This window comes from Solea solea, chromosome 1, assembly GCF_958295425.1.
Source record: "Solea solea chromosome 1, fSolSol10.1, whole genome shotgun sequence".
NCBI classification, from domain to species: Eukaryota; Metazoa; Chordata; class Actinopteri; order Pleuronectiformes; family Soleidae; genus Solea; species Solea solea.
Window position 1 is genome coordinate 28,008,590 of NC_081134.1, and position 27,739 is coordinate 28,036,328.

The 27,739-nt window shown below is 40.8% G+C and overlaps 2 protein-coding genes across 2 annotated transcripts; one reads left to right on the forward strand and one right to left on the reverse strand.

The window, feature by feature from the left end:
* Positions 1-130: 130 nt before the first annotated feature.
* On the reverse strand, positions 131-8,086 carry ezh2 (enhancer of zeste 2 polycomb repressive complex 2 subunit). The gene is made up of 19 exons (XM_058628219.1): positions 7,618-8,086; positions 6,524-6,647; positions 6,185-6,313; positions 5,976-6,095; positions 5,480-5,600; positions 5,230-5,391; positions 5,027-5,135; positions 4,658-4,821; positions 4,456-4,553; positions 4,137-4,374; positions 3,895-4,061; positions 3,390-3,525; positions 3,180-3,305; positions 2,924-3,102; positions 2,747-2,842; positions 2,478-2,559; positions 2,321-2,401; positions 2,118-2,202; positions 131-2,041 (listed from the first exon to the last, which is right to left on the reverse strand). The coding sequence occupies exons 2-19, from the start codon at positions 6,641-6,643 to the stop codon at positions 1,981-1,983; spliced, it is 2,274 nt and encodes a 757-aa protein (XP_058484202.1). The 5' UTR covers positions 6,644-6,647; positions 7,618-8,086; the 3' UTR covers positions 131-1,980.
* A 3,777-nt stretch (positions 8,087-11,863) lies between these two features.
* Positions 11,864-27,716, forward strand: LOC131458900 (LIM zinc-binding domain-containing Nebulette-like). The gene is made up of 4 exons (XM_058628232.1): positions 11,864-12,127; positions 14,093-14,187; positions 25,822-25,906; positions 27,378-27,716. Exons 1-4 carry the CDS (start codon positions 12,059-12,061, stop codon positions 27,576-27,578), a joined length of 450 nt encoding a protein of 149 aa, XP_058484215.1. The 5' UTR covers positions 11,864-12,058; the 3' UTR covers positions 27,579-27,716.
* The last annotated feature ends 23 nt before the right edge of the window (positions 27,717-27,739 follow it).

The window sequence follows — 27,739 nt, forward strand, 5'->3', positions numbered from 1 at the left end:
TTTTTGTTTTGTTTTTTGCAGTCATGAATCGGCGGATCAATCAATCACTGCGTCCTCGGCATCACATGACCTGGAAAAGTTTGCCGTGAGTAAAAAAAACAAATGAACGTAAACCCACAAAGAAACAAAGTTGTTTATAATATTTAAATTTTTAATCAGTGAACAACAACAAATCCCTGTAAACGTACAAAATCAGCACCGGTAACATCGAAGGAAACAAATGGATCTGCAGGTGTATTTATGGTCATGTGACTTGGCAATCCAATCACAAACGAGCAGGAAGTTAAAAAAAAAAAAAGAACCTGGACGATAAATTTACATTTGATTTCAGGAAGTGGTCGCACAGATGTTGATGCATGATTTATTCTACATTAACAAAAACGTACAGCATTTTTCAAGTGCCACATGGGGGAGCCAATCACTCATAAGCTCGTGATTGATTGAGGGCGGAGCATGTGCAACTTTTCCCTGACGTCCAGAATCCAATTTAAACATGGAAAAAAAATTTGTTCGACTATGTTTACATGCTCATTAAAGGGATAGTTCAGTTTCTCCCACACCAAACCCCATAGAAGAAATCAGTGATTTTAGTCCATGGGGACACAGGAGCTGCTGGTCTACTGCTGCCTCGTGTGGTCACTTTGTGTCACTGAGGTCAACCTGAATGAAGTGATGGAGGCAGCAGTGGACCAACTACTCCTGTGTGGTGTGATGTTAAAATCACTGATTTTCTCTGTGTGGTTTGGTGTGGGAGAGTGAGTGGTTTACAAACTTAAAAAAAAAACAAATAGAAAAAAACAAACCTGGACTGTCCCTTTAATGTCTGTGTGAAGCACCAGGTTTGTGAATCTCAAGTTTTCTCATCATGAAAAGAAACAAAATCAGCTGGCGGTTGTTTGAGTGTTATGTTTCACTGTCACCACAGGGGGCAGCACAGTGACATGTTTTCATGCACAGTGTGAGAAAATTAAAAAGTGGGCGGGGGTGGGTTACGCGTTCAGGACTGAAGGCACAGCAGAGGGCGGGGCATCCTGACAAAAGGGCTGGGCATCACAGCAGCAGAGGTGTTCTGACTGTCCGATAAATATTTATACAACACAATTAACTAATCGATCAGCTGATTACTTTTCATTATTGGGATTTAAAAAAAAAAATGTAATCATGATTTTAAAGTTTGAGATAAACCTCGTCAGCAACCGGCACATAGCTAATTGTATAAATTGATTGCAGCCCTTCAACGTAAAAAAAAAAAGTGTCGCCCCCTGGTGTTTCAAACAGGAATTTACAGGGTTTTCTCTGCGAGTGCCACAAACACATCGTGTTTCATGTTCACAGAAACCAACGTAATTTTTTATTTTTGATTTCCCGCACAATTTATATATCCTATGAGTCGCGTGTCTGTCCAACGCATTCAAGGACTGTTGTAAAACCCTGGACTCCAGTACGTGAATATGATGCTGCGTTCAAATGTGACAGGTTTAACCATGTGAATGTGAAAACTCGCAAATCTACATTTTTGAGGATTTGACACTAGCGTAGCAACATTAGCTTTTTGTTTTTGGTCTGAAACTTAGAATGGCGCTCAATTCTTGCAGACTGGACCTTTAAGTACGACGTTTCATCACCACATAAAGCAAAGAAAAAAAAGGTAAAAACTGGTATTTTGTGGCTGCATGTTGATGAAAAACAAACAAAAAGCAGCTGGTGCAGGATTTTGGTCCCTGAAGTTTTTTTTTATAAAAACACAGTTGAGGGTTTGTCCAATGTTTTGTTTTTTTTAACGTAGTTTGCAGATGATCTAAATCTGAAACTTTGCATCTTGACGACACGAGGAAGATTTGGTGAGAGCAGTGAAAAAAAGGAAAATTCCCACAGTTCCTGAAGCGTTTGAGCTTTTTGACGAGTCATGGGGAATTTCCTGCAGCTGTGTGTGTGTGTGTGTGTGTGTGTAAAAGGCCTCAGTGGAGGTAGACGTGAGGATCAGGCGATCTCCAACTCCCGCTCAATTCCCACGTACTTGAGGGCGTCGGCCTGACTGTACCTGAAACACAGAGACAAAAAAACGCTGAGCTCGGAATTCTGTGTCCGAGGAAAGAAACAGAAAAAAAGCTCCTCACCTGTAGTCGAAGAAAAGCTCCTCCCCCGTCTGAATCGCTCGCTTTGCAAAAATCCCGATTCTGTGATCGCCGTTCACCATCATCACTGTCGCATTTCAAAACAAACAGACATCAACACAAATTCGCCCCCCCCCCCCAAAACAGCGCCCCCTACAGGTGCTGATTTGAAGACTCATGGTTATTTGTGCCAACGTCGCTCTTACCTTTAGCGTAGCAGTTGGGGTTGACCGAGTGGTTCGCAAAGCGGATCTTGTTTCCTTTCCTCGTGGCATCGACGACAAAGTCTGAGGAGACGCGGTGAACGTGTGAGTGTTTGAATGAGTGAGTGAACGTGTGAATCAATGCGTGTGTGTGTGTTACCGTTGTTGAGGTTGAAGAGGAAACTGCACATGTATTTGTCGTAGACTTTTCCTCGACGATCCGCTTCGTCCTGAGAAATAATCTGCAACAAAGAAGTGTTTGTTAAATTTGACTTAAATAACTTAAAGACTAAGAGTTTTTGCAGCTGTAGTTATGTTTGTGTAGTTTTTTGCAGCTGCAGTTATGTTTGTGTAGTTTTTGCAGCTGTAGTTTGTGTAGTTGTTTGCAGCTGTAGTTATGTTTGTGTCGTTTGCAGCTGTGTGTCGCACCTCTCCACAGTACTCTGAGATGAACTCGTTCTTCTGAACCGGCTCCTTGATGAAGATTCCCCAGCCCGCCACATCTGATGGAGCGAGCAGCAGGTGCTGCCACGGCCAAATCAAACACGTTAGCATTATGTTGACGTCTGAAAGGTTGAGGTACATTTATTTTAAAAGCGTCCTCACCTTCTTGGCTCCTCTCTGGATGGAGCAGTTCTTGCAGGACACGTTCTTGCTGTCCCAGTGGTCGGCGGCGCCGCAGGTCAAGCAGAGGTCGGGGTCACATTCCCTCACTGCCAGGTAGCACGGACACTGCTTGGTGTTACACTGGGCTTTGCACCGACAACCCGGGAACCGGTTCTGACCTGAGAGCAGGATTCACAGAATGTAAATAAGCATTTATGTCTCTTGGACCTTTGGCGGCGTTTGTGAGGACACTCACACTCAGAGCTGCACTGGCAGAACTTCTCACAGAAGTTCTGAGCGGTGACACAGGGACAGGACGAGTCACATGGCTGACGCGGGTGGTCACATGGCTGGTAGTTATACACGTGATTGGACGAGCCGTCTGAAACAGGACAGTTTTTTTAATGTTTTTAAACAGTCAATAATGAGGTGAAGTGAAGCAGGAGAGTGCAGCTTGAGCTCTGACCTTTCTTCAGCTGGATCTTCCTGCAGTGAGTGGCCCACAGTCGGTGTTTCCTCTTTTTCTTTCTCGGAGGCGTGTCCTCGTCTTCAGCGGGTGCCCGAGCGATGATGCTAGACTCTTTGACCCTGAACTCGTAGACCTGCAGGACAAGGACACGTGAAGACAAGGACGCGAGAATGTGAGGAAAAAACTAAAGATTATTATCACTCCTACAAACTTTTTACATTACATTACATGTCATTTAGCAGACGCTTTTATCCAAAGCGACTTGCAATGGAATTGAGTACAATCGGCCAGGGGTGGAGTCGAACTTGCGACCATGATGTCTTTCGCACACAGGGTACCGGTCTTAACCACTGAGCCATTGCACCATTTCTACTTTCTACAACTGCAAAAAAATGTTCCTACATCTACGAACTTTCCTACATCTGTGGAGAACCTTGTAAAACCTTGTGTCTCCAGCTTTAGTCACAGAACATGACGTTATTGCGATGACCGCGTTGCTCACCTGTCTGCAGGTCTTGGTGCTAATGAGACGAGCGATGGCGCAGTAGTTGTCGTAGTACGTCCCGATGAGAACCCTAAAGAGAGAAGCCTCCGCTCCGCTCCAGTCCACCGCCTCAGCGCTGCTGCTCAGTTTCATCTTCACCGGAGTCTGACATCGCGAGTTTCCCTCTGAACGTGTGACAAAAAACAGTCATTTGTGAACTTTTAAGCGTTCTTAAATCACCTGCGGAAAGGCACTCGTACCTGAGCTGCTGGTGTTGTCGTCCTTCTTGTCTTCGTCGTCTTTGTCGTTGTCCCGCTCGTCCTCCTTGCTGCCCTCCTGGTCGCTGTCCGTGTCTTTGGTTTCCGAGGAAACGGTGGGCGTGCTGGGGCGGCTGTTGCTGTTGGGCAGCCGACCGCGCCGGCGTCCCACCGGGCGCTTGGACGGGGTTTTGGGTCGTTCTGCGATCGTGTCTGCCGGGTACTCTCTCACCATCCCGTCCTGAGACGACACAGAGCGAAGAGGTTAACGTGGAGGAAATGAAAGAAATGCTCGCCATGGACGCTTCAGAGTGTGACTCACCTGCACCAGGTACATGTAGCAGTCGATGCCGCAGGGTTTACTCTCCACCAGGTTCTCCAGGTTCTTGCGTTTGTAGGTGTTTGGAGTCGCATGAAAAGCTGGCGGAGCAAAGAAACCAGAAAAGCTTTATTCATGAGCAGCAGTTACTCCTCTCAGCTCTGTGTGTGTGTGTGTGTGTGTATGTGTGTGTGTGTGTACTGACGGTGGAGGAAGCAGTCATATTTGAAGCAGCGTCTGCAGAACAGCGTGTGGAACGAGTGCAGACTCTGCTCGCGCTGCACGGAGCGAGCGTTGGGGCCGTCGATGTTGGGCGTGCACTCAGGAGGCAGCGCACCAGGAAGCTGTTGCTCCGTCAGCTCCTTGAACCTGAAACACAGAAACAACCGTGACCATCTGTCTGCATGTGTAAAGTCATGAGGAGAAACAACGTTTATTTAAAGAAATACCTGTGAGTCACGTCTTTTTATTGCCTTAATTGTCAGTTAGCACATGACCAAACCTTCAACAAGCACCGTTTTTCTTTTAAATGATAAAACAGATGAATTAGGATTATCTCCAGGTGAACACTCACTTCTCCTTGAGCTCCTCGGTGGATCCCTTGTCGGGGAACATGGATGAGATGGCTTCAAAAATCTTGTCAGAGGGAAACTTCTTGCTGCTGCTATCGCTGCTTGTTCGACCTGGAACAACACGTTTGCGATGAGTGCTGATGATTTAAACTTTCACGGTGAGGAAAAGACCAAATAAAAGTGGGAAAGCGTCGATGTTGCTTACTCTCGCTGTTCAGATCGTCCGGACGCTCCTTGCTGTCGCACAGTTCCATCTTTTCGACCTTAAAGTCTGTCTCTTCGTCCTCGTCATCGTCCTCGTTGTCGCTGGACTGCGACAGAGCATTGACGAGCTCCACGAAGATCTCGTCGTTGATGAAGCCGCACTCTGCTCAACGACAACAACAACATAACAGCCGCATTAATCGTCTGGTTCCTCGTCTTTTACAAGAGGACGAGAACAGAGGAAACCTCACCTCTGTCTCCGTGGACTTTGCCGTCATAGTTCTTGATGAGCTCTTCTATGAAAGTCCCGTCCTGGTCCAGGATCTCGTCTCCCATGTAGGGGATGTTATGAAGCACCGTCTCGTCCTCCACCTGTTCCACACACCCACAGAAACAAACATTAGACACAAAGTTCATGTCTTTATCTCACTGTTCAAGTTTGTAAACCACTCACTCTCCCACACCAAACCCGATAGAGAAAATCAGTGATTTTAACATCACAGCACACAGGAGTTGTTGATCCACTGCTGCCTCCATCACTAAGTTCAGATGTGTTGTTATTTTTAAAGTCCCTTGCTCAGATTTTGCTCAGTGACACAAAGTGACCACACGAGTAGACCGGATTTTCTCAATGGACTTTGGTGTGGGAGAGTGAGTGAAAGACATTACAGCCTCAAGTTTGTGTAGATTAAGTAAAAACCTGTATTTCTCCAGCACAGACGGTGACAATTGTTTAAAAACCCTCACCATGAAGTTCTGCTGCAGCGGTGACCACGAGTACATGACTGGGACTGAGGCCACAGCGTTGAGAGTCTTCAGTGGGATGACCTGCCGGGGGAACTCGGAGAAGCCGCTGTCCACCGTGCACTGCACACAGGACACAGTGAAGACACGATGAGGACACAGTTGTGACAGATGCAGAGACATTCTGTTCTCTACATGTTAGATCCACTGACCTCTCTGGTTCCTCTCAAAGAGCTCACAGACGTCATTATGTGGATGGGCTGGATCCGCCGTGTCTTCCACTCCTGGTTCAGAATGTCGGTTCGCTTCAGGATTTTCTGACGATTGGTGCTGAACATGCTCTGAAAATGTTTAAATGAAACCTCAATTTAGGCCAAACATTTTAACAATCTGCCTCAAGAAGAAGTTCATCGAATAATCGAGCCAATGTTTTTTTAATAAATTGGCATTGCGGTGCTGTTGTTAGTCAAAACACAAGCCTGACACGAGGGCTTTACCATTCCAAACCGTACCATTATAGAAACACTGCAAGAGTGTGTGAGTGGACGAACCTTGACCTCGTCCGCCCGTCTGAATCTTTTGAGCTGCCGCAACCTCATGTACGCGGACTTGACCCTCCTCTTCCAGCAGGCGGGACCTTTCTCCGAACGCTTCCCAGTGAGCACCATCATCGACCTGCAGCCAAACACCAGGGGTTTGTAACACACGTCAATATATTTAATTTAAAGAAATACAACAGGGTTTTATCTGGAATGAAAGGTGTATTTTAATATCATGCTGTACGTTTTGTTGTCTTCAGTTGGGACAGATATCGTAATGTGTTGCGATAGGTTTGTCGTGGATGTGAGAGTTATCATCCGAGGAGGTGCACAGGTGTTTTTCTTCCCCTACCTCAGATCACTTGACTCCGTTGACGGTCCCTCAAACCATTACATTACATGTCATTTAGCGGACGCTTTTATCCAAAGCGACTTACAAGGGAATTGAGTACAACCTGCCAGGGGTGGAGTTGAACTTGCGACCATGAAGTCTTTTGCACACAGGGTACCCATGTTAACCACTGAGCTATCCCACCCCTCTTAAAATCAATTCCTTAATACAGTATACACTATAAAAAATACTAATATTATTGATAAAAAAACTTGGATTGTATTTTGTATTAGTGACAAAGAGCCTGTGTAGAAAGTAGCTCATAAAAGTCAGTAGATGTTCAATTACACGTTCAACAACACTCATTAGACACTGTTGTGCATGTGAGCAGCGAGTAACAACCAAACCACAACAAAAACATTCATATTTACGTCATAAACACTGTTATTATACATTTACGCGCTGCTCGTTACGTTGTTATAAAAGTAACGGGGACACCGACACCCCGGTGAGCTAGCTAACAGTTGGTTCGTGAACAAAGATTGAAGCCTCCGCTAAGCACCGGGAACAAACACCTGAGCCATTAAAGACCATAAATAATCTTTAAGAACACACTGACAGTGGCTTCTACCTGCCCGGGAGGCTCTGGGGAGCTAATCCCGGAGCAGGGAGTCAAACCCAGGCGGAGTCGGCCTTTGTGTTTCATTCGTTACTAGCTGTAGCGTTAGCTCCGCGGGCTAGTTAGCATGTTAGCTCGGGAAAGGCAGCGACTCACTTCGAGCGATGCCGGCTTCAGGGTCCCCAGAGGCGGCGTCCCGTCCACTCCACACCGGGCGGCTTTAGCAGTCACAGTGTGCGGGGATTGTAGAAGAGAATCGACATAAACATATATAAACTCGTCGTCTCACTGATTTTTGTTTTGTTTTTTTGTTTTAAATAAGTCCACAGTTTCCGCCTAGGCAGCGCTGCTTCTGTTCAAACTCCTGCTCGCTCGCCGGCCCTCGCTCACCGCCCACCGCGGCCGCAGCGGATCCGAGAGGCGCCAAACGTTTAGGCCAATCACAGGCACCGGTGCTGCGTTTCCTCAGTGTCGCGCAATACGATTGGTCCGCTTGTTTGGCCGCGGTGGCCAATCAGAGGCGGAGCAGCGACGGGGGCCCAGCAACAGGGACATGTGGACTAGTTCTCTTTGTTCTCTCGTGTAAACAGAACTTAGATATAAACAGAACCTGCGTGGTTTTTGACAGCGCCATTTTGATATTCCTTCTTAAAATGTGATTTTCCTCTCGCGCAGATGACACATGTCAGTTGTCACGTTCGTGTCGGCGAGATAAAAAATACACAGAAGTGAAGTGGTTAACGGTATTGGATAACGTTTCTCTCCAGGCTCCGTATTTTTTAACGTACAGTGTGCGGAAAATGTCAGTATTAGTGCGTAAAATACGCAAACCAAGTGTGTTCTGTTTACATGAATGAGGTTCTGCTGTGGCCAGGGTCGGAGAGTTTGTTAAACCCTGCCCCACTACGCAGTCATTGGTTGAGAGGTTTTTCTGCTGCGTTTATGGTCCCAAAAAAATATCGTTAAAAAATAAACTAAACATTACAAATTCATTACATTTTAAACTAAACAACAGCCTTTTCACGGTCCAAAAACTAAATGTATAAGAAGTAGTAGAAATGCTGCGTTCATGGCCCCAAAAAAAGAAGAAATGCTGCGTGCACGGTCCAAAAAAAAGAACAAATGGTGCGTTCATGGGCCTAAAAACAACAAATGCTGCGTTCATTGTCCCAAAAATGTATAAATAAATAAAACGCTGCATTCACGTCTAAAAAATCATGCTCATCGTGAATCATGCTGCCTTCATGGTCCAATAAAAGTATTATAAATGCTGCGTTCACAGTCCAAAAAACAGAAAAGAAAACAAAATACGTTTAGAGGTCTCAAACTCATGGCGCATGGGCCACATGAGGCCCTCATTAATTTCATGTGACTCGCCATTTCAAGTTTCTGTATTATTTTTTTTTAGTAATTTAGTGTCATAAATCATTTTTTATTATGAAATATACCAACACAGACGGGTTAGGGTTAGGGTTTTTTATTATGAATTTTTATTTTTTTTATTTTATTATTTATTATTACACTTTTATTATGAAATTCTGAGACATGGCTATCATCAGTGACGTTATGATGGAATAATCGTGATATCATTTTAATCTCGTATTGCCTGCATCTCCTGAATAGTTGCTTATTTTTCCTCTTGACTGACCGGTTTAGATAATCTGTCGCCCCTATGTCATTTCACTTTGAGGACACAGTTGATAAGAGGTTATTTTGTCCATAACTTACATCATTAAAGGGAAAATCAGTTTTTTCAAGTGTATTTGTTCTCTGGGACCACCTCAATCACACACACTCTCGTTTCCACTTTTAAATCCAGAATCCTAACTCAAACTGTGATTGTTTTATTTGTCCATGTGCCTGTAGGACGTGACCCCGCCTTTCCTCCCTTTGTCCACCAGGGTTTGGCTCCAGCCTCCAAACCCTCATGTGGAGGATAAAAGACTGGACCATGACTGAGTGAATGGAACGTGTTCTAAAAAGTAACAATGTTCACACACACCACCTTTCCCATGTTATCTTTATTTATTTAGCACTTTTAATACAGATGAATTTTTTGGGTAAATTTAATTGACAAAAAATATGATTGTTTTTCCTTTCTTATGAATATATATACTATCATCATAAATAAGATTCATATTCTGATATTCTTTTATTGAAATATCTCACCTTCTTGGAGCTCAGACGTTAAATGTGTGCCTTGTCTCGCCAGCAGGGGGAGCCATTTACTTGTTAATGATAAAACATTAATTTATTCTGCCACAAATGTCAGCATGCCTTCCTAATCTCCATTTGACAAATGTATGTGTGTTTTTTATCTTAATTAGTAATTAACTGGTGTTTTTTACTTGTTTATTTTTATTTTTTTAATGTGAATTCTATATTTCAGTGCTGTTTATTTCATTGTATTTGTACTCAGTTCTTTTATTACTGTGGAAAAAAGGGGGAAAACATCGCTCTTAGGAGGTGTCAATTTTTTTTTCTACAGCCTGTTTGAAATAAATAAACAAATAAATAAATGTATTTTGTAATTAATATATTTATATATTTATATGATCACATGTTATTCAGACACTTTTTTTGTGTTGTGGAATTTGATCAAAAATGGATCTCCACAATATTTGCTTTAATATAAAAGGCCCAGCGTTGCGCTTTAGCGGCATCTAGCGGTGAGGTTGTATATTTCCTTTGTCTCTCCTGGGCTCCCGTAGCAACATGGCGACACAAAATGGAGCGTACGAACGTAACGACGTTTAAAAAATAATGTATATTTATATACATTTTTGCTCGTACGTTCACCCGAACTTTATACGCGATCATATCAGAGCATTGTTTGAAAAACGTTCAACTTCCCCCCCCTCTCCCCCCCTCAATTAACCAGGAAATACAATGTCCCGGTAAGTTCCCGGCTCAATTACCAGTCCGTGTTTTGTTAAATGAACGGGCAGGTGTCAGATATTCATTTTAATACAGAAAAAAAGTAAAAAAAAAGGTTTGAGTTTCACTGATTCACTGCTATAGTGTCTTATTTTTGAAAATAAGTTACGCCGAATTAACAATTTTATTCGTCTTTAGTTATTCGTCCTTTATTGTGTTGCCAACATTTCTTTAAAACGGACTTAAACGTAAAAAAATCAGCGAACTGTTGGGCGAATTGTGGGATGCTCAATTTTCCTGGCAGGTGCGGTACAAACTGCAACTTGAGATTTGTTTCCTCCACCTGTTAGATGATCATTTTTGTGAATTAAACACACCGAATTAGTCACTAATTAGTCACTGGTTAATTTTTGCAGCTTTCAATTGAATAAACTCACAGCTGACAGTAAATTACTTTTATATTGAAATAAACTTAAAAACGTGCTTATTCTGAGGCGATTTCTGATACGTTTTATCAACTGTCCCAGTGCAATGTAACTTCGGTTTGAGCCTCGGTGTAACCCAATATAATGTGGTTATTCTTGTAAAATAAACACGCCGAATTATCCATTGTCACTCCGTTTTAGCTTCTTTTTATTTAATTAACGTAGAGTTATCAGTGATTTACTCTGATAGTGAAAGAAAGTGAACGTTTCCTGTCCTAGTACAACTTATTTGCGGTTTGAGCCTCATTGTAACCCAGTGCAATGTGTTTAATTTTGTAAATTAAACACGCCGAATTAACATTATGTGTCCTAGTTTGCTATCTTTATCGAATAAATCTGCACATGTGCGCGAATTACTTTGAGAAAGAAAGAAACTTAAAGTAGAGTACGCTTCAGCGAGTTCCTCTGTCCCAGTACAAAAACTGCGATTGAGTCTGCAATTATTTTTTTATTATCAGAAATTATTCACGCTGAATCATCCATTTGTCATCCATTGTCAGTTTTAGTTTTTAACTATTGAATGAACTTACAGTTGTCAGTGTTTTACTCTGATAGTGAAAGAAAGTGAACGTTTAATTTGTGCTTTTAGCCTCACTGTAACCCAATATAAAGGTCTTATTTTTGTAAATTAAACACGCCGAATAAGCCGTTGTCACTCAGTTTTAGCTTTGATATATTGAATGGATGTAGAGTTGCTAGTAGTTTTCTCTGACAGCGAAAGAAATTGTAAAACCAGAGTAATTTCAGGCGAGTTCTGAAACGTTTCATTCCCTGTCCCAGTACAGAGCAACTGAGGTTTGAGCCTCAATATCGTTACCCAATATAATGTGCCTATTTTATTTATTTGTTTTTAAAATAAACACGCCGAAATAATCATCATTAATGTTTATTTTTATTTTCTTTTTACTATTGAATAAACTCACAGGTGTCCGTGAATCACATGAGAGTAAAATAAACTTAAAAACGTGATTGTCGGACGCGGACGTTACGTTGTTTGTACCAGTTATTTTTTTGCTTTTACTTTGAAGGGATTGCACCGTGATTTCCGGTGTCGCTGCAGCCAGCTTGTCGCCGGTGGAGCGCTCGGTCCCGGTGCAGCAGCATCCAGCCTCAGAGTGGACGGCGCGCGGCTGCACACGGAACAAGCAGGAGCCTCCGCGAACTCACTGCTCAAACCCGCGGGGACTTTGTGCTCGACACCCGGGGCTGCGCTGCTGAAGTGACCGCTGCGGAGGATGAACCCTCAGTGCGCCCGCTGCGGGAAGATCGTGTACCCGACGGAGAAAGTCAGCTGCCTGGACAAGGTGAGCACTTTTACCTTCACTCGCACACACACACGCGCACTGTGAAAGTAAACAACAATTCTAAAATTAACATTTAAACAAACACAACTCACTTAAGTCATTAAGCAATTTATGGTATCGTATGGTATGGTATAAAAAGCTCTCACGATGCTTACTGTAAATTACTGGCATCGTTAACAGTGAGTGTAGAAAATGATGAATATTTAATTTCAGTGTTGCGGTCTCACATGTCCGACAAACAGCTCTAGTGATTTACTTTGAACGGCCACAAGGGGGAGCCTGAATCTTTCCACGCGTCCCAGGACCGTATTCTCAACGATAGAAAATTCTTATAATGATGCATTTTTGGGAATACAGAGACTTATTTGTAACTTAACATTTTGAAATTGTTGTAACTTTATTTCCCAGCAATATCGGTTACTTTTTGTTTCATCAGTGACACAACATTTTGTAACAATTTTATTGTTGTTTGGGTAAAAATTTTGTGAATACAAAGAGTTTTTTGGAACTTAACATTTTTTAATTGTGTAACAATATTTTGTTACTTTTTTAAGTAATATCAGTTAGTTTTTGTAACATTAGTGACATGTTTTGTAACGTAACAATATTTGACCTTTTTTTTGGCAACATCAGTTACTTTTTGTTACACAGTGATGCGTTTGTAACGTGACATTTTGTAACATTTTTATTTTCAGCAATATCCGTGGTTTTAGCATTTGTGGTGAGTTTTTACGACACGTGAGGATAACGATGTAAACACTTACAAAATTGCGCTTTAACTATCTCATGAGCATCATGATCATCCGTCTGCTCTGGATTTATTCAGATTTTATGGCTGTAGAAATGTCAAATATCTTTATATATTTCCAGATAACTTTCACTTTCCCATAACTGGCAGTTATTTATTTAAGCATTTAGGAATCACAGTACTGAGAAGCTGATGTCACAAACGTGTGACGTGTAGTCCTGCGGTTCTACCGTAATGACAAGTATATGGGTGCAATTAAAGTTCTATTTCTCTGCTTTCTGGTATCTGTCCATCTTCTACCGCTGTATCCTCCACATGAGGGTCACGTGAGGGTGGCTGTGGGGGTGGAGTCACACCTTGGACAGATCGCCAGTCCGTCGTTTTTAGGAGTTTACGGTAACGAGACGTACGCAGGACAAAAGAGATTCATGAAACGCACAAACACGATCACAGAGACAGAAATATTCCGACAGCAGCTCCAATGATGAGTCATATCATTTCAGGACTGTCTTGATGAAAGAGTTTTGGCGTATTGTGTGTGTGTGTGTGTGTTGCATAACGGTGATAAATTATGGATAAATCCTGAGCAGTGTTGCAGTCGCCGTCTGTCCTGTGAGGCATCGGATGACACAATAACAACAATAACAGCAGCTTCATCATGAAAAAGGTCAAAAATATCACGGTTCCTGACCTGAATATGATAACAACTGCACGCAGAGAGAAAAGAAGGAAAGAAGACAAGATTTTTAATTTGTGTGGTTTCATGTATTCATGTGTTTGAAGTGCGCGTTAAAGAGCGTGGGAGGCGTCGTTGTCGTCGTCTGGCACAGAAACAAAGACGTATGTGGAGAAAGTGAGAAGGCGAGCGACAGAGACATAGAGAGAAGCAGAAACTGTCCCTGCTGTGACTCACAAGACACTTTAGAGAGTTGGTTGTTTCTTTTAGGGCTGAAAAAAAGCATGGTATAAATCAAACCAACATTTCCATAAGGCTGCATGGTATGTCTTATAAATAATCTGTATATATGTTGAGTCTGTATCCTGATATAGAGCTGATGTGCTGCACACAGGTTGTTTCTTTGAGAGTGATGACACGCTGTAAATACACAGTAAAATAAATATAAGCTACTGTTTACATACAAACAAGAGTGGATGGTGCATTTGAAGTCTAACATATCCTATAATGTGTGTTTGTGTATGTGTGTTGTCGTCTCCAGAACTGGCACAAAGGATGTTTCCACTGTGAGGTTTGCAAGATGACGCTGAACATGAAGAACTACAAAGGCTACGACAAGAAACCGTACTGCAACGCGTGAGTACACTACTCTATCTACTTCTATATATCTATATATATCTACATCTATCTATCTATATATCTCAGTGACCATGAGTTTTCATCTGCAATATGATATTTTATCAAGATACGATACTTTACCATGATATTTATGTCCCGCTACGATGTTATCAACATATTTATTTATGTAACGATATTATCACAATATACTGTATCATGATATTTAATTCACGATACGATATCATGATATTTAAGTCACAATACGATATCTCGATACGATATCATGATATTTAAGTCACAATACGATATCATGATATTTAAGTCAGAATATTTAAGTCACAATACTATATCACGATATTTAAGTCACGATACGATATCACAATCTTTAAGTCACAATACGATATCATGATATTTAAGTCACAATACGATATCATGATACGATACCACGATATTTAAGTCACGTTACGATATCATGATATTGAAGTCACAATACGATATCATGATATTTAAGTCACAATACGATATCATGATATTTAAGTCAAAATATTTAAGTCACAATACTATATCACGATATTTAAGTCACGATACGATATCACGATCTTTAAATCACGGTATTTAAGTCACAATACGATATCACGATATGTAAGTTACAATACGATATCACGATATTTAAGTCACAATACGATATCACGATATTGCGATGTACTCACACAACAGCTCGAGCGAGAGTGAGGACAATTTTTAAGCTTAAAATAAACTGATACTTCTCAAAATATCGCAATATTTCACTATTTCCTCCACCCCTTCTTTGAAATAGCTTAAGAACAACACGAAATGACGTGCCGTTAACAGCTTTGTAGTTTCTAAAACGACAGATACTCCCCTTTGTTGTCTCGGTATCGGACTTGAGAAAGTGTTGGTGTGTCGTCGTTGATTGTCTTTGAAAAGACTTTATTTTGCTGGTAAGAAAATGGAATTTAAGAAGAAATAAGAGGGTTTTCATGTTTCTGTTGTAAATACAGTCTGTAGTCAGTGTGTTTGTGAACACATGTGTTTTTCACTTATTCATAGTTCATGTTTAATTTCCTGCATGTGTTCATTCATCGTTCATCTGGTGTGAAAAGGTTTTTATAGACGCGGTTCTGGTTTCTGGTCGCTTTCAGGTGGTTTTCGGGCGTGAGCCCAGCCCTGCTCCACTGCACACACACACACACACACACACACATGCGTTGACTGCGTTTCTTCATACGTTCACACACTGGCTTTGTTTTCATGTGAGCGGCCGGTTGTTTGGTTTGGTCAGTGCGGTGAGGCGTTCAGGGATGTCAGGGAGAGTCCCACCCTTTTCACCCGCGTGTCACACGTGAACTCACAGCAGTGACCTTTGCCCTCGATGAGGTAAAAAAATAAATAAAAAAGGCATTTCCTCGCTGCTCACAGAAACACACCGCCTTTGTTTTCACTCAGACTCCGCCCCCTCTCTATGTAAACAAACGGCATGGATGCGGTGAATGGGTCTTGGTCACTCCCTGAAGGTTTATTTTTTATATCCACATGGAAATAAAAGCTTGCATGAGGCAATACAATTCATATAAAACAAGCAAAAGGACGTAAAACCAGTAACAGCCGCACAATAACAACAAATAACATACAGTTCAGCTTCTCAAATGTGAATATTTAATATAAAAATCACCGTTTCCAGGTTTGATCTCGATTTTTACAATATTTTTGACATTTAATGAACCAAACAAGTCATGGATTCACGGAGAAAGAAGAGAAATGTTAGATAATGAAATAATGATGAAGGTTTTTAGGTGGAAAATGAAGTTTTCTTTTCGTGTTTTTAAGAGGATTTTAGATATTTTGAAGCTGTAGAGACAGTTTCCTGATCAGTGAAGGTCCGTCTCATGTCTCTGCTCCAAAATATATCAATGACTACATTTATTTTAATAATTAAAACTTTCTTCAGCTTCTTAAATGTCGTCATTTCCAGGTTTGATGAACGTTTTATTTTATGGACCAAACATCTCGTCAGTTTATCAAGACAATAATCTGTGGATCATTATATAAGCAGCTCTGTCTGCAACTGAAATTGTCACTTTTGTGTTTATAGATTTGAAAATTAGGAAGCAGCACACACACACACACACACATACACACACACACACACTGTGTGACATTTGAGTTTGTCCCCCTGTGTCCACAGATCTGTGGGTTAATTCAGGTCAGCGGTCCTGACTGTCTCACACTCTGCAGCTAATGGCTTTCGAGAGTTTGCCCTCTGCTGAAGAATGTCACAGCAGAGCATTAAAACTCTGCCGGGGTTATTTATTCCACTTGACACGGCAAAAAACTGGAAACCTGAAATCCTGACCTAATGTTTCCTGAAGCTCTTCAGCAACGGCCTTTTCTTTTAAGAAGCTGCTCATGAAATCTACGTCAGTTTAAGTCTACGATTTCTTCAGAACAGGTTCACGTCTTTATCTCACTGTGAGACAGACCTTTCCAACAGGAAACTGAAGTCTGTAAACCACTCACTCTCCCACACCAAAGCCCATAGAGAAAATCAGTGATTTTAGCTCACAGGGACACAGGAGCTGCTGGTCTACTGCTGCCTCGTGTGGTCACTTTGTGTCACTGAGGTAAAACCAAATGAAGAATTTTAAATGCCGAAGTGACAAAATAAGATATTTGAACTTAGTGATGGAGGCAGCAGTGGGTCAACAACTCCTGTGTGTGATGTTAAAATCACAGACAGGAGAAAAGTCTGTCTCACAGTGAGATAAAGACATAAACATGTTCTGAAGACATCGTAGTCTTAAACTGACGTAGATTTCATGTAACTTTGACTCAAACGTATAGATTCCTGTGTCAGGTGACATAATCTGAAGTGTGTGACTGTTTCACCACACTTTAACAACACTTCACACATCTTTTATCTTTGGTTTTCCCTCTCCGTTCTTTTCATCCCTTCTCTCATATTGCCTTTCCTATTTTCTTTTCTCCTTTCCTCTCATGTCATTTCTCTTCTGTTCCTTTCCTTTTCTTTTCTTGCCTTTCCTATTTTCTTTTTTCCTTTCCCTTCATTTCCCTCCTCTCATATTTCCTTTCCTTTTCTTCCCTTCCTAATTTTCATTTCTCGTTTCCTTTCCCGTCTGTCCTTTCCTTTTCTTCCCCTTTCTGATTGTCTTCTCTTGCCTTTCATCTCTCATCATCTTTCCTATTTCCTCCCCTCTCTCCTCTCCTCTCCTCTCCTCCCCTCCTCTGTCACTGAGATGAAGATGAGTTGAGGACGTTGTCCTCTGTGTTAATGAAGACGTCCTCATGTGTTCACCCCTTCATCAAACACTCTGCTGACTCTCAGTGAAGCAGTGAAACTGCAGAGACGACGCTTTTCAAAATTTTCTTTTATTCTTTTACGCTCTGAAGATTTTCTTAACTCGACGTTTGTTGCAAACCTGCTCTGGTTTACGACTCTCCTCACATCGTTAACGATCCACTTCCTGATTTGAGGAAAACTGGACCAAGTGTCGCGATCCAGAATCACATGGGTCATGTGATGTAACCGCCTCTGACCCTAGGTCAACTGAAGGATACAATTAATGAATGTTGTGTCGGAATCTCCAGAGAATTTAACACAATATTTTGTCTCAATATGATGTTATCACAATATTTAAGTCACAATTTGATATTATCACAATGTCTAAATCACGATACGATATTATCACAATATCTAAGTCACGATATATTACCATGATATTTAAGTCATGATACAATATTATCACAATATTTAAGTCATGATACAATATTAACACAATATTTAAGTCATGATACAATATTAACACAATATTTAAGTCATGATACGATATTATCACTAGGGCTGTAAAGTGGTCAGCTGGTCGACTGGTCGATTAATCAGTCGCTACGTTCTGGTTCAACTCAAATTCTGATAAATTGACTTTTTGCCGTGTTAATTTCATACAGTCTGTGGTTAATTTGATTTCATCTGGAGTAATGTACCAAGTGCTAATAAGGGTGTTTTCAGATCACCCCTGTTCCACAGATCACAGCGTGTCTTCAGAGAACACCCCCCTTGTTTTCAGTATTTTGGATTAGCCCAACCCACATGAGACAGAAAGACTACAAAACGTCCAGTAGTTTTATTTAATTTTGAGCTACAGTCAGTCGTCCTCTAACATCCATGTCACAGACGTCGCAGTGTGGCAGCATTTTACAAAAAAGTCAAATGCAAAGTTTGCCAGCAACAGTTTGCATATCACAGCTCGACTACAAACATATCATATAAAAACCCTAAGCTAGCTTGTCTTCATTATGTTGCTCCGTCTGTTTTGAGTACATGAACATATCAGAATTGGCATATTTCAATGTTTTAGTCTAATAATCATTGGTTCATTTTATAACTGCAGGCACACTCGCCCGCAACAACGGCAGCAGCCTGTGTCTCAGCCGCGAAGCTGAGCTCCTATGTGCGAGGACATGAGACAAATCATCTAAATATTCCTCAACAGTTGATATCGTGCTGATATCAACAGCTGGTCAGCTGCTGATATCAACATAGTATATTTTGGAAATCATGTGCTATGATATTGCGCAGATGCACGAGATGCAAAACGCTTTCAGAGCCATCAGCTCTGGCTACAGCCCTAATTATCACGATATTTAAATCATGATAAGATTTTATTGCTACATTTAAATCATGATACAATTTTAGCACAATATTTAAGTCGGTATACGCTATTACCATGATATTTAAGTCAGGATATGGTTTTATCGCAATATTTAAGTCACTTTACAATATTATCATGATATTTAAGCCATGATAAGATTTAAGTCATGATACGATATTTTCAAGTCATGATAAGGTTTTATTGCGATATTTAAAGGTGACATGGAATGCTCGTATCGCACATACATATATGTTAGTTATGGAGGTCTACTTGCATATATTAACTTGTTTTTTATGGTCAAACACCTCCTAGTCGCTGCAAATGAACCGAAATATCTCCTCACTGACACTCTCGTCAGCCGCGCTGTTTCAGACCAAAATCACACCCCCAGAACGCAGATTGTGTTGTGATTGGCCAGCCAACGAGAGCTGCTCTCAGATACACAGCTCCCCCTCTGGCACGGTGGATGCTCTGCATCTCAGCAGCTACAACGAGAGTAGTTCTTCTTCTTCTGCGGTTGAATGTACGCAACCGGATGTGCCCGGACTAGTGCCTTCACCAGGAGGAGTGACGGTGGTGAGAGGAGTGGTGAGGTATACTGATGACATCATCAGCAAACGGAAGTGCCTTTCCACGTTGCAGACCCCAGTAAAACAATAAAAACCTTTTTTCTCAGCAGTGGCTGAACTGTTTGTTCTGAAACTTTCATAACCGGGTTTCATAAACGAGGTAATGACGCAGATACACACACAAACGCAGCGTTAATTGGGGCTTCCGGTCTATGCCGCCTTTAAGTCATTATAAATTATCACGATATTTAAGTCATGATGCAATATTTAAGTCATTATAAATTATCAAGATATTTAAGTCATGATGCAATATTTAAGTCAATATAAGATATTATCACTATATTTATAGGAGGAGGTGACGACGTTTGATCACCAACTGTCGTGACAGAAAGAAACAAGGAGGCTGTTGTGGTGAATCACTGAGAGAGAGATGGAGGAAAAGAGGAGGAGGAGGAGGAAGAGTGACAACTGAATGTGTGTGTTGGTCAGTCTGGCCTCGTTCCATCCTCCTGTTTCTCTGCTGATGAAAATCTCAGCGTGTGCTCACAAAACACTTGGCTCCGAACAACCTGTTTACGTTTTTGCAGCTTACACACACACACACACACACACACACACTTACAAACCTGCAGTACACTACTGTCACCACTATATGTGTTCATATAGTCTGAGAGGAAACTAATGTTTGTAAGGTAACGAAAAACAGTTTAACAGTTTTAAAAAAAAGTTATAAAAAACGAAAATGACCCAATTAAAATTTTTTTTTAACTTACATCACTACAAAATATAATAAGTTAAAAAAAAATACAATACACATACATAACACATACAATAATTTAAATGGAAACTTTAAAATACTTACATCACTTACATTGACTTCATCAATTCATCAATTTATCAATTACAGATAAATGACTTGCCAAAAAACTGGAAAAATGCTAAATGTGAGGGCAGAAAATATTACGAACTTATAGGAAGAGAAGTAAAAAGAATTTTTTGAATTAACTTACAGCATTTAAAGATTTTTATGTAAATCGCGCAAAAAAAATGTTTACGACATTGCATAAAAAAAACATCTTTTAATGGCTGTCAACATTGTGACCTGACGTGTGTTTTGGGGACGGGGCTTTGGCCAGAGAGGGGCGGGGATGTATGTGGTCGCGTCTTTTCCACACATACTGACCCTTTAAACTTCAACCAATCCTGAGAATAAAAAATGACACTAAAACCAGTTCCTCAGACATGAGGTTCTGCCTCATTAGGGCCGGGTTTTGGTTTTCATGAGGACGATTGGTCCTGACGAGGTCGGTGTTTATGACAGAAAAAAAAAAATCCTAAAGAGGCAACAAATACAGGAACACACACAGCCTGTTTTTTAGGCAAATGCAAACACACACACACACACACACACACACACACACTGTCCTTTTAACTGTTTCCAATAATACAATTTAACACATCCTGCCTTTCTGTGTTTACAATACCCCACTGTGTGTGTGTGTGTGTGTGTGTGTGTGTGTGTGTTCATTAACCCATGTGATTATTGAGGCAGGTGTGTGTGTGTGTGTGTGTGTGTGAGACAGAGAGAGAGAGAGAGAGAGAGACCTCCTCACAGACTGAGTTATTGTCCTGAGCTGTTTGTCGAGCCAACACAGGGTTACCTTGGCTCGCTGTGTGTGCGTGCACGCGTGTGTGTGTGCGTGAGAAACATCAGACAGAGCCCGTCTTTGTCTCAAAGGATTGGGTTACACCAAACGAACAAAGCATCCATGGTTGCCAGTAGCAACGGGAGCAGGTGAAGTGAAACTTAAGACCAAAATAGTTTATGCACTGTGTGTGTGTGTGTGTGTGTGTGTGTGTGTGTGTTCTTGTATGTGTAGCCTCTTCAGGACCTTTTAGTCTGTCGTAAACACTGACCTTGTCAGGACCAGTCGTCCTCATGGAGACCAAAAACCTGGAGATAAGAAGAATCCTGTCCCCTCTGATCAAAGCCCCGCCCCCCCAAAACCACACGTCAAGTAACTTTGTATTTGGCAAATTACGTCAGGTCAGGACTCAGAAGCAAAGCTGCACAACCCTGTGTGTGTGTGTGTGGTCTGAGACAGGCCGTCCAAACCTCGACAGGAAGTCAGTGTCCCTGTGTTCTCAGGAAAAGACTGAATGGACTCAAAAAAGAAAAGAAAAGTGAAATGAAAGAGAAAGTAAGAAGTGGAGGAGACTGTCTGTCCTGTTCCTGTGAACACCATGTCTCCACAGTGTCTGTCTTCAGACTTCTTACAAACACTCACTGCAGTCTCATAGTTCTGATTCTTTCTGTAATCAGAATTTTGACTTGTTTTCCTCAGATTCTCATATTTTTTCCCCTCAAAATTCTGACTTTGTTTCCTAACAAGAATATACATGTGGCTCTAATCCTGCTCTTTACTGAAGAGACAGTAAAAACACACAGAAGCACTTTATTTTGAAGTAAAATCTCACAGTAACACTTTATTTTGAAGTAAAAACACACAGTCACACTTTATTTTGAAGTAAAAACACACAGTCACACTTTATTTTGAAATAAAAACACACAGTAACTGTTTATTTTGAAATAAAAACACAGTAACACTTTATTTTTTGAAGTAAAAACACAGTAACACTTTATTTTGAAATAAAAACACAGTAACACTTTATTTTTGGAAGTAAAAACACAGTCACACTTTACTTTGAAATAAAAACACACAGTAACTGTTTATTTTGAAATAAAAACACAGTAAGACTTTATTTTGAAGTAAAAACACAGTCACAGACTGAAGAGAGTTTTGTTTTTGTGGCTTTTCTAACTTGAACAAACTCCTCGTGGTTAAAGGCAAACGGACAAGTGATGATGATGATGAAGAGGCTAATCATCACTTGACATGAACGCACCACCGCAGACTCTTTATGACTCCATGATTACTGTCATTATGACACGAGAAAAACAACAACAGCAACACTGTAGCAGTTTATAGACAAGTGTATTTTTAACTTTTAAACAAACACTAAAGTCAGTCTCGCTCTGTCCTGACCTTCACTGTGTTTTTGTAAAATGATTCGAGATTCAGACGGACCATACGGTGGCTCCAACCATGTTTGCCCATTTTAAGATTGTAGCAGACTCAGCTTGGCTCGGCTCGTCTTTACTGTTTTTGTTTTCTTCTCCATCAGAGATAGAACCTGGTTCCTGACGAGCTTCAGTGGAGCCGAGACTAAAATGTGATGTCAACAGACTGAAGGTCCCTGATTGGTCAGAGAGTTTCGTCACTGAAGAGTCATGAGCGCGACTTTTGACACAAGAATCAAAGCCAACAATGTTCAACTGTAGATTAAAGTTAAAAACACTTAAAAAATACTACTTATAGTTCCAAAATCTACTTATAATTTCAAATTCTACTTAAAATTTCAAAATCTACTTATAATCCCAAAATATTCTTAAAATTCAAAAATTTACTTAAAATTCCAAAATATATTTATAGTTCCAAAATATACTTAAAGTTCAAAAGTCTACTTAAAATTCCAAAATCTAGAATCACGAGAGCGACGTCCAACACAAGAATCAAAGGCAACAATGTCCAACTGTAGATCAAAGTTAAAAACACTTAAAAATCCCTGAAAACATTAAGCGTTAAGTGTTAATCTGCAACATGTAGCAAAGCAAATGTGTAAAATGAGGAGTGTGGTATATTTAGAGACAGCACTGCTGCATTTCTTTGAGATAATCAAAACCAGTTTGTGTGATTTTTCAGCTTCTTAATTGTTAATATTTTCTGTTTTCTTTGCTTCATAAAAACAAAGAAATCATTAAAACTGATGAATTTTGTGTTTGTGGACAAAAACATCATCATTTCCAGGTTTGATCCACATTTTTCACCATGTTATGGAGCAAACAGACAGATAAATAAATGCTTTATTAATTCAACAACACTAAAGTGGAAATAACCAAGGTTATTGTTCTAGAGTGAGTGAACACACACTGTTGTGGGAGAGAAAAAGAGAGGGAATGAGTGGGAGGAAGAGGAGGAGGAGAGTGAAGGATAGTTGAGCAGAGTGGTCAAACTGTGCTGCTGGGATTGATGATTCACACACACACAGAGTAAACTGCAGCCTCTGCATTTTCACACTTCTCTGAAATGTGTTTGTGTGGACAATGGCAGGTGAATCTATGTTTTCCTTCCATCGTCCAAAAACATGCACATTAGGTTCATTGAACACTCTAAACCAGATGTATTGTGATGTTATCAGTATCATAGACCATGTATCGTATCGTAATATTATTGGTATCATGGACCATGTATCGAATTGTGATATTATTGGTATCATGGACCATGTATCGTACCCTGATATTATCGGTATCATAGACCATGTATCGTATCGTAATATTATTGGTATCATGGACTATGTATCATATCCTGATATTATCGGTATCATGGACCATGTATCATATCCTGATATTATCGGTATCATGGACCATGTATCGTATTGTGACATTATTGGTATCATGGACCATGTATCATATCCTGATATTATCGGTATCATGGACCATGTATCGTACCCTGATATTATCGGTATCATGGACCATGTATCGTGCCCTGATATTATCGGTATCATAGACCATGTATCGTATCGTGATATTATTGGTATCATGGACCATGTATCGTATCGTGATATTATTGTTATCGTGGACCATGTATCATATTGTGATATTATTGGTATCATAGACCATGTATCATATCCTGATATTATCGGTATCATGGACCATGTATCATATCCTGATATTATCGGTATCATGGACCATGTATCGTATTGTGACATTATTGGTATCATGGACCATGTATCGTATTGTGATATTTTGGTATCATGGACCATGTATCGTATTGTGATATTATTGGTATCATGGACCATGTATCGTATCGTGATATTATTGGTATCATGGACCATGTATCGTATCGTGATATTATTGTTATCGTGGACCATGTATCATATTGTGATATTATTGGTATCATAGACCATGTATCATATCCTGATATTATTGGTATCATGGACCATGTATCGTATCGTTGGTATTGGTATGCCGTGTTTACAGGGAACAATAAAAAGATTGTTTGTTTCGCCACATGTGGCCCGCAGGCCGCAGGTTTGCCGCCTCTGGTTTAGAGTGTTCAATGAACCTAATGTGCATGTTTTTGGATATGATAGATGGTCTATGATACCAATAATATCACGATACGATACATGCTCCATGATACCGATAATATCGTGATACGATTATATTAACGTAAAAAGTCAAAAGTGCAGGATTTCCACAACATAGAGAACAAAGGTCAATGGTCATGAAGATGGAGCATGTGTTAATATAGTTTTCTGCATTATTCCGCTGTAAACTCCCTCTTCTTCAGCCAGGTCAAATGGTTCAAGTTCAAGTCCAAAGTCAAGTTCCCCTTATTCATTTGAGCAACGCCGCCGTGTGGAGTCATGAAGTAGTGACGCCGTGTCGAGTGAAACGGGCAGAGACTTTTTACTGTAGAGCAACTTAATTTGTTAATTATAATATGGATATTTGCCCCGGCATATCGATTATATCGATCACACGAGGAAGGACGACGATATGTCACCAAATCTTGATGTTTTGATCCACCCCTGATTTAGACACTGCTCTCTTCTCTGTCAGCTGCCCGTGTGTGTGCATGTGCGTGTGTGTCTATAAGTCGTAGACTCTCACATACTTCCTTAAAAACAAATCCTGGTCTTATTTTTATTCCTGGTCTGAATAAAAATGCCTGTAAAGACTCTTCCACCTCCATCTCTCATCCACCCACATCTCACAGCAGCAGCAGCAGTAACAGCATCTATTGTCCTCACACACACACACACACACACAGAGAAACATATACACAGAGTATATTTTAAGGTCATTTTCCCGACAACAGAAGGTCAAATGGCATAATGGAGTTCAGGGCAGGGTGTTTTTTTTGTCCTGAATGGGTCATTGTTTCTGCTGACGTCATTACAGTCAGCTTTTATTGTCAAAGGACTGAACTTTTATTTTGAATAACGACTTCCTGTGAAGCTTTGGCCGTGCCGTAAAATATCACATGTCTTTTATCTTTATCCGAGTGAGGATACGAATCATGACGAAACACATTTTCTGTTAAATACAGGATAAATATCAAAGGAATGTTATACACATAACTGTGCTATGTTCAAAATAAAAGTGTCCACACAAGGCAGCAGAGGACCAGCAGCTTCTGTGTCCCTGTGAGCTAAAATCACTGATTTTCTCAATGGGCTTCGGTGCGGGAGAGTGAGTGGTTTACAAAGCGACACAAACGTCCTGCTGTGAATGTAGAAAAATATTTGAATGTGTTTTTTTTTTTCAGACATTACCCCAAGACGTCATTCACCATTGTGGCAGACACACCAGAGAACCTGAGACTGAGGCAACAGAGCGAGCTGCAGAGTCAGGTACTGCTTCAGATATATCTCTATGTATCTGTTACATTTCTACCTCAAGTGATAAAAATACTCTACAAAAAATACTTCTACAAAAATAAATGACATACTGTACCTGTGTTTCATGTTTATATAATCAGGATAAACAAAATAAAACTAAATAAAAGAGTCTGAATAAGTCAGCTGACCTGATCTCCTCCCCTTTTAATTATCATTCACAATTTTTTTTTTGTATATTTAGTGTTTTTTTGTTGTCAGTCAGTCAGTCATCATCTACCGCTTTATCCTCTGCCAGAGGGTCGCGGGGGGTGCTGTGCCAATCTCAGCTACATCGGGCGATAGGCGGGGTACACCCTGGACAGTTCGCCAGTCCATCGCAGGGCCACACACAGATAGAGACAAACAACCATTCACTCTCACACTCACTCCTATGGTCAATTTAGAGTGTCCAATTTACCTATCCCCACATTGCATGTTTTTGGACTGTGGGAGGAAGCCGGAGAACCCGGAGAGAACCCACGCACACACGGGGAGAACATGCAAACTCCATGCAGAAAGGCCCTTGTTCCAACCGGGGCTCGAACCCGGGTCTTCTCGCTGCAAGGCGAGAGTGCTAACCACTAGACCACCGTGTGGCCCGTTTTTTTGTTGTATTTTTATTTATTATTTTTTTGTTTATATTCGGCTGCTTTAATAAAATCATTTCTGGCAATGTGGATCAATAATATGCACTCATTGATTCTGTGATTTCATTGATTGATTTTAGTGTCTGACTGTATTTGGATGCTCTGAGTTTATAAGGTTTTCAACTCACACACACACATCTCTGCCATATGTCCCCCCGCGTGTGTGTCCAAACAGATGTCCACTCAGCAGTCTGCAGTATGTAACGTGCTGTTTGTGTGTGTGAGTGTGTGTGTGTGTGTGTGTGTGTGTGTGTGTGTGTGCGCTCATAAAAATCCAGTTATAACCAGTTCACACACCAGAGAGTCCCTCCTTCATCTCCTCTCTCCATCCCTGTGTTAATTTGTTCATTTATTGAACATTTTTTTGGTCCTTGAGGATTTTGAAGGTCCAACTTTGTGGAGTGGAGCAGATAAATAGGGTAAATTAAGTTTGTGAATGAGAATTTTAGTATCAAATCTATTTCAAACAAGTAAAACACAATCAAACGTGTGAATATCTGATGAAAAGGAGAACTCGGGTTCTCCTTTAATGGAGAACGCGCCTCTGACGTCACATTCATGACGATCAATAACCAATAATCACAGTGTTTGCAGTGAAATGTCACCGCGACGTGATTTAAAAGCCTCTAACAGTGATTCTATGATCACACTCTGTGTGAGTATGATGACTTTTCCTGCTTTTATATTGGTATATATTGATTAAACAGCAGTGTCCAGATTGCCGAGAGGTCACATTGAGGTCGTGTGACAAATTTAAAGGGACTGTGCCTTTAACAAATACCTGTGTGTCTTTGCAGGTGAAATATAAGAAAGACTTTGAGGAGAGTAAAGGACGAGGGTTCAGCATCGTGTCCGACACTCCGGAGATGCAGAGGCTGAGGAGGACGCAGGAGCAGATTAGTAACGTATGGACACACACACACACACACACGCTCCTGTTTGTCCTTGTGTGTCTTTCTTTCTGTGTGTGTGTGTGTGTGTGTGTGTGTGTGATGTGAAGCATTTGTATGAAATGTTTGAAGGAGGGTGCACTTTGGTCAGTGAGCTCACACACACATTCACACACACATGCGAACACACACACACACACACACACACACACACACACACACCTCCAGCGTTGTGGACACTGAAGAAGGCTTCATCTCCAGCTTCAGTG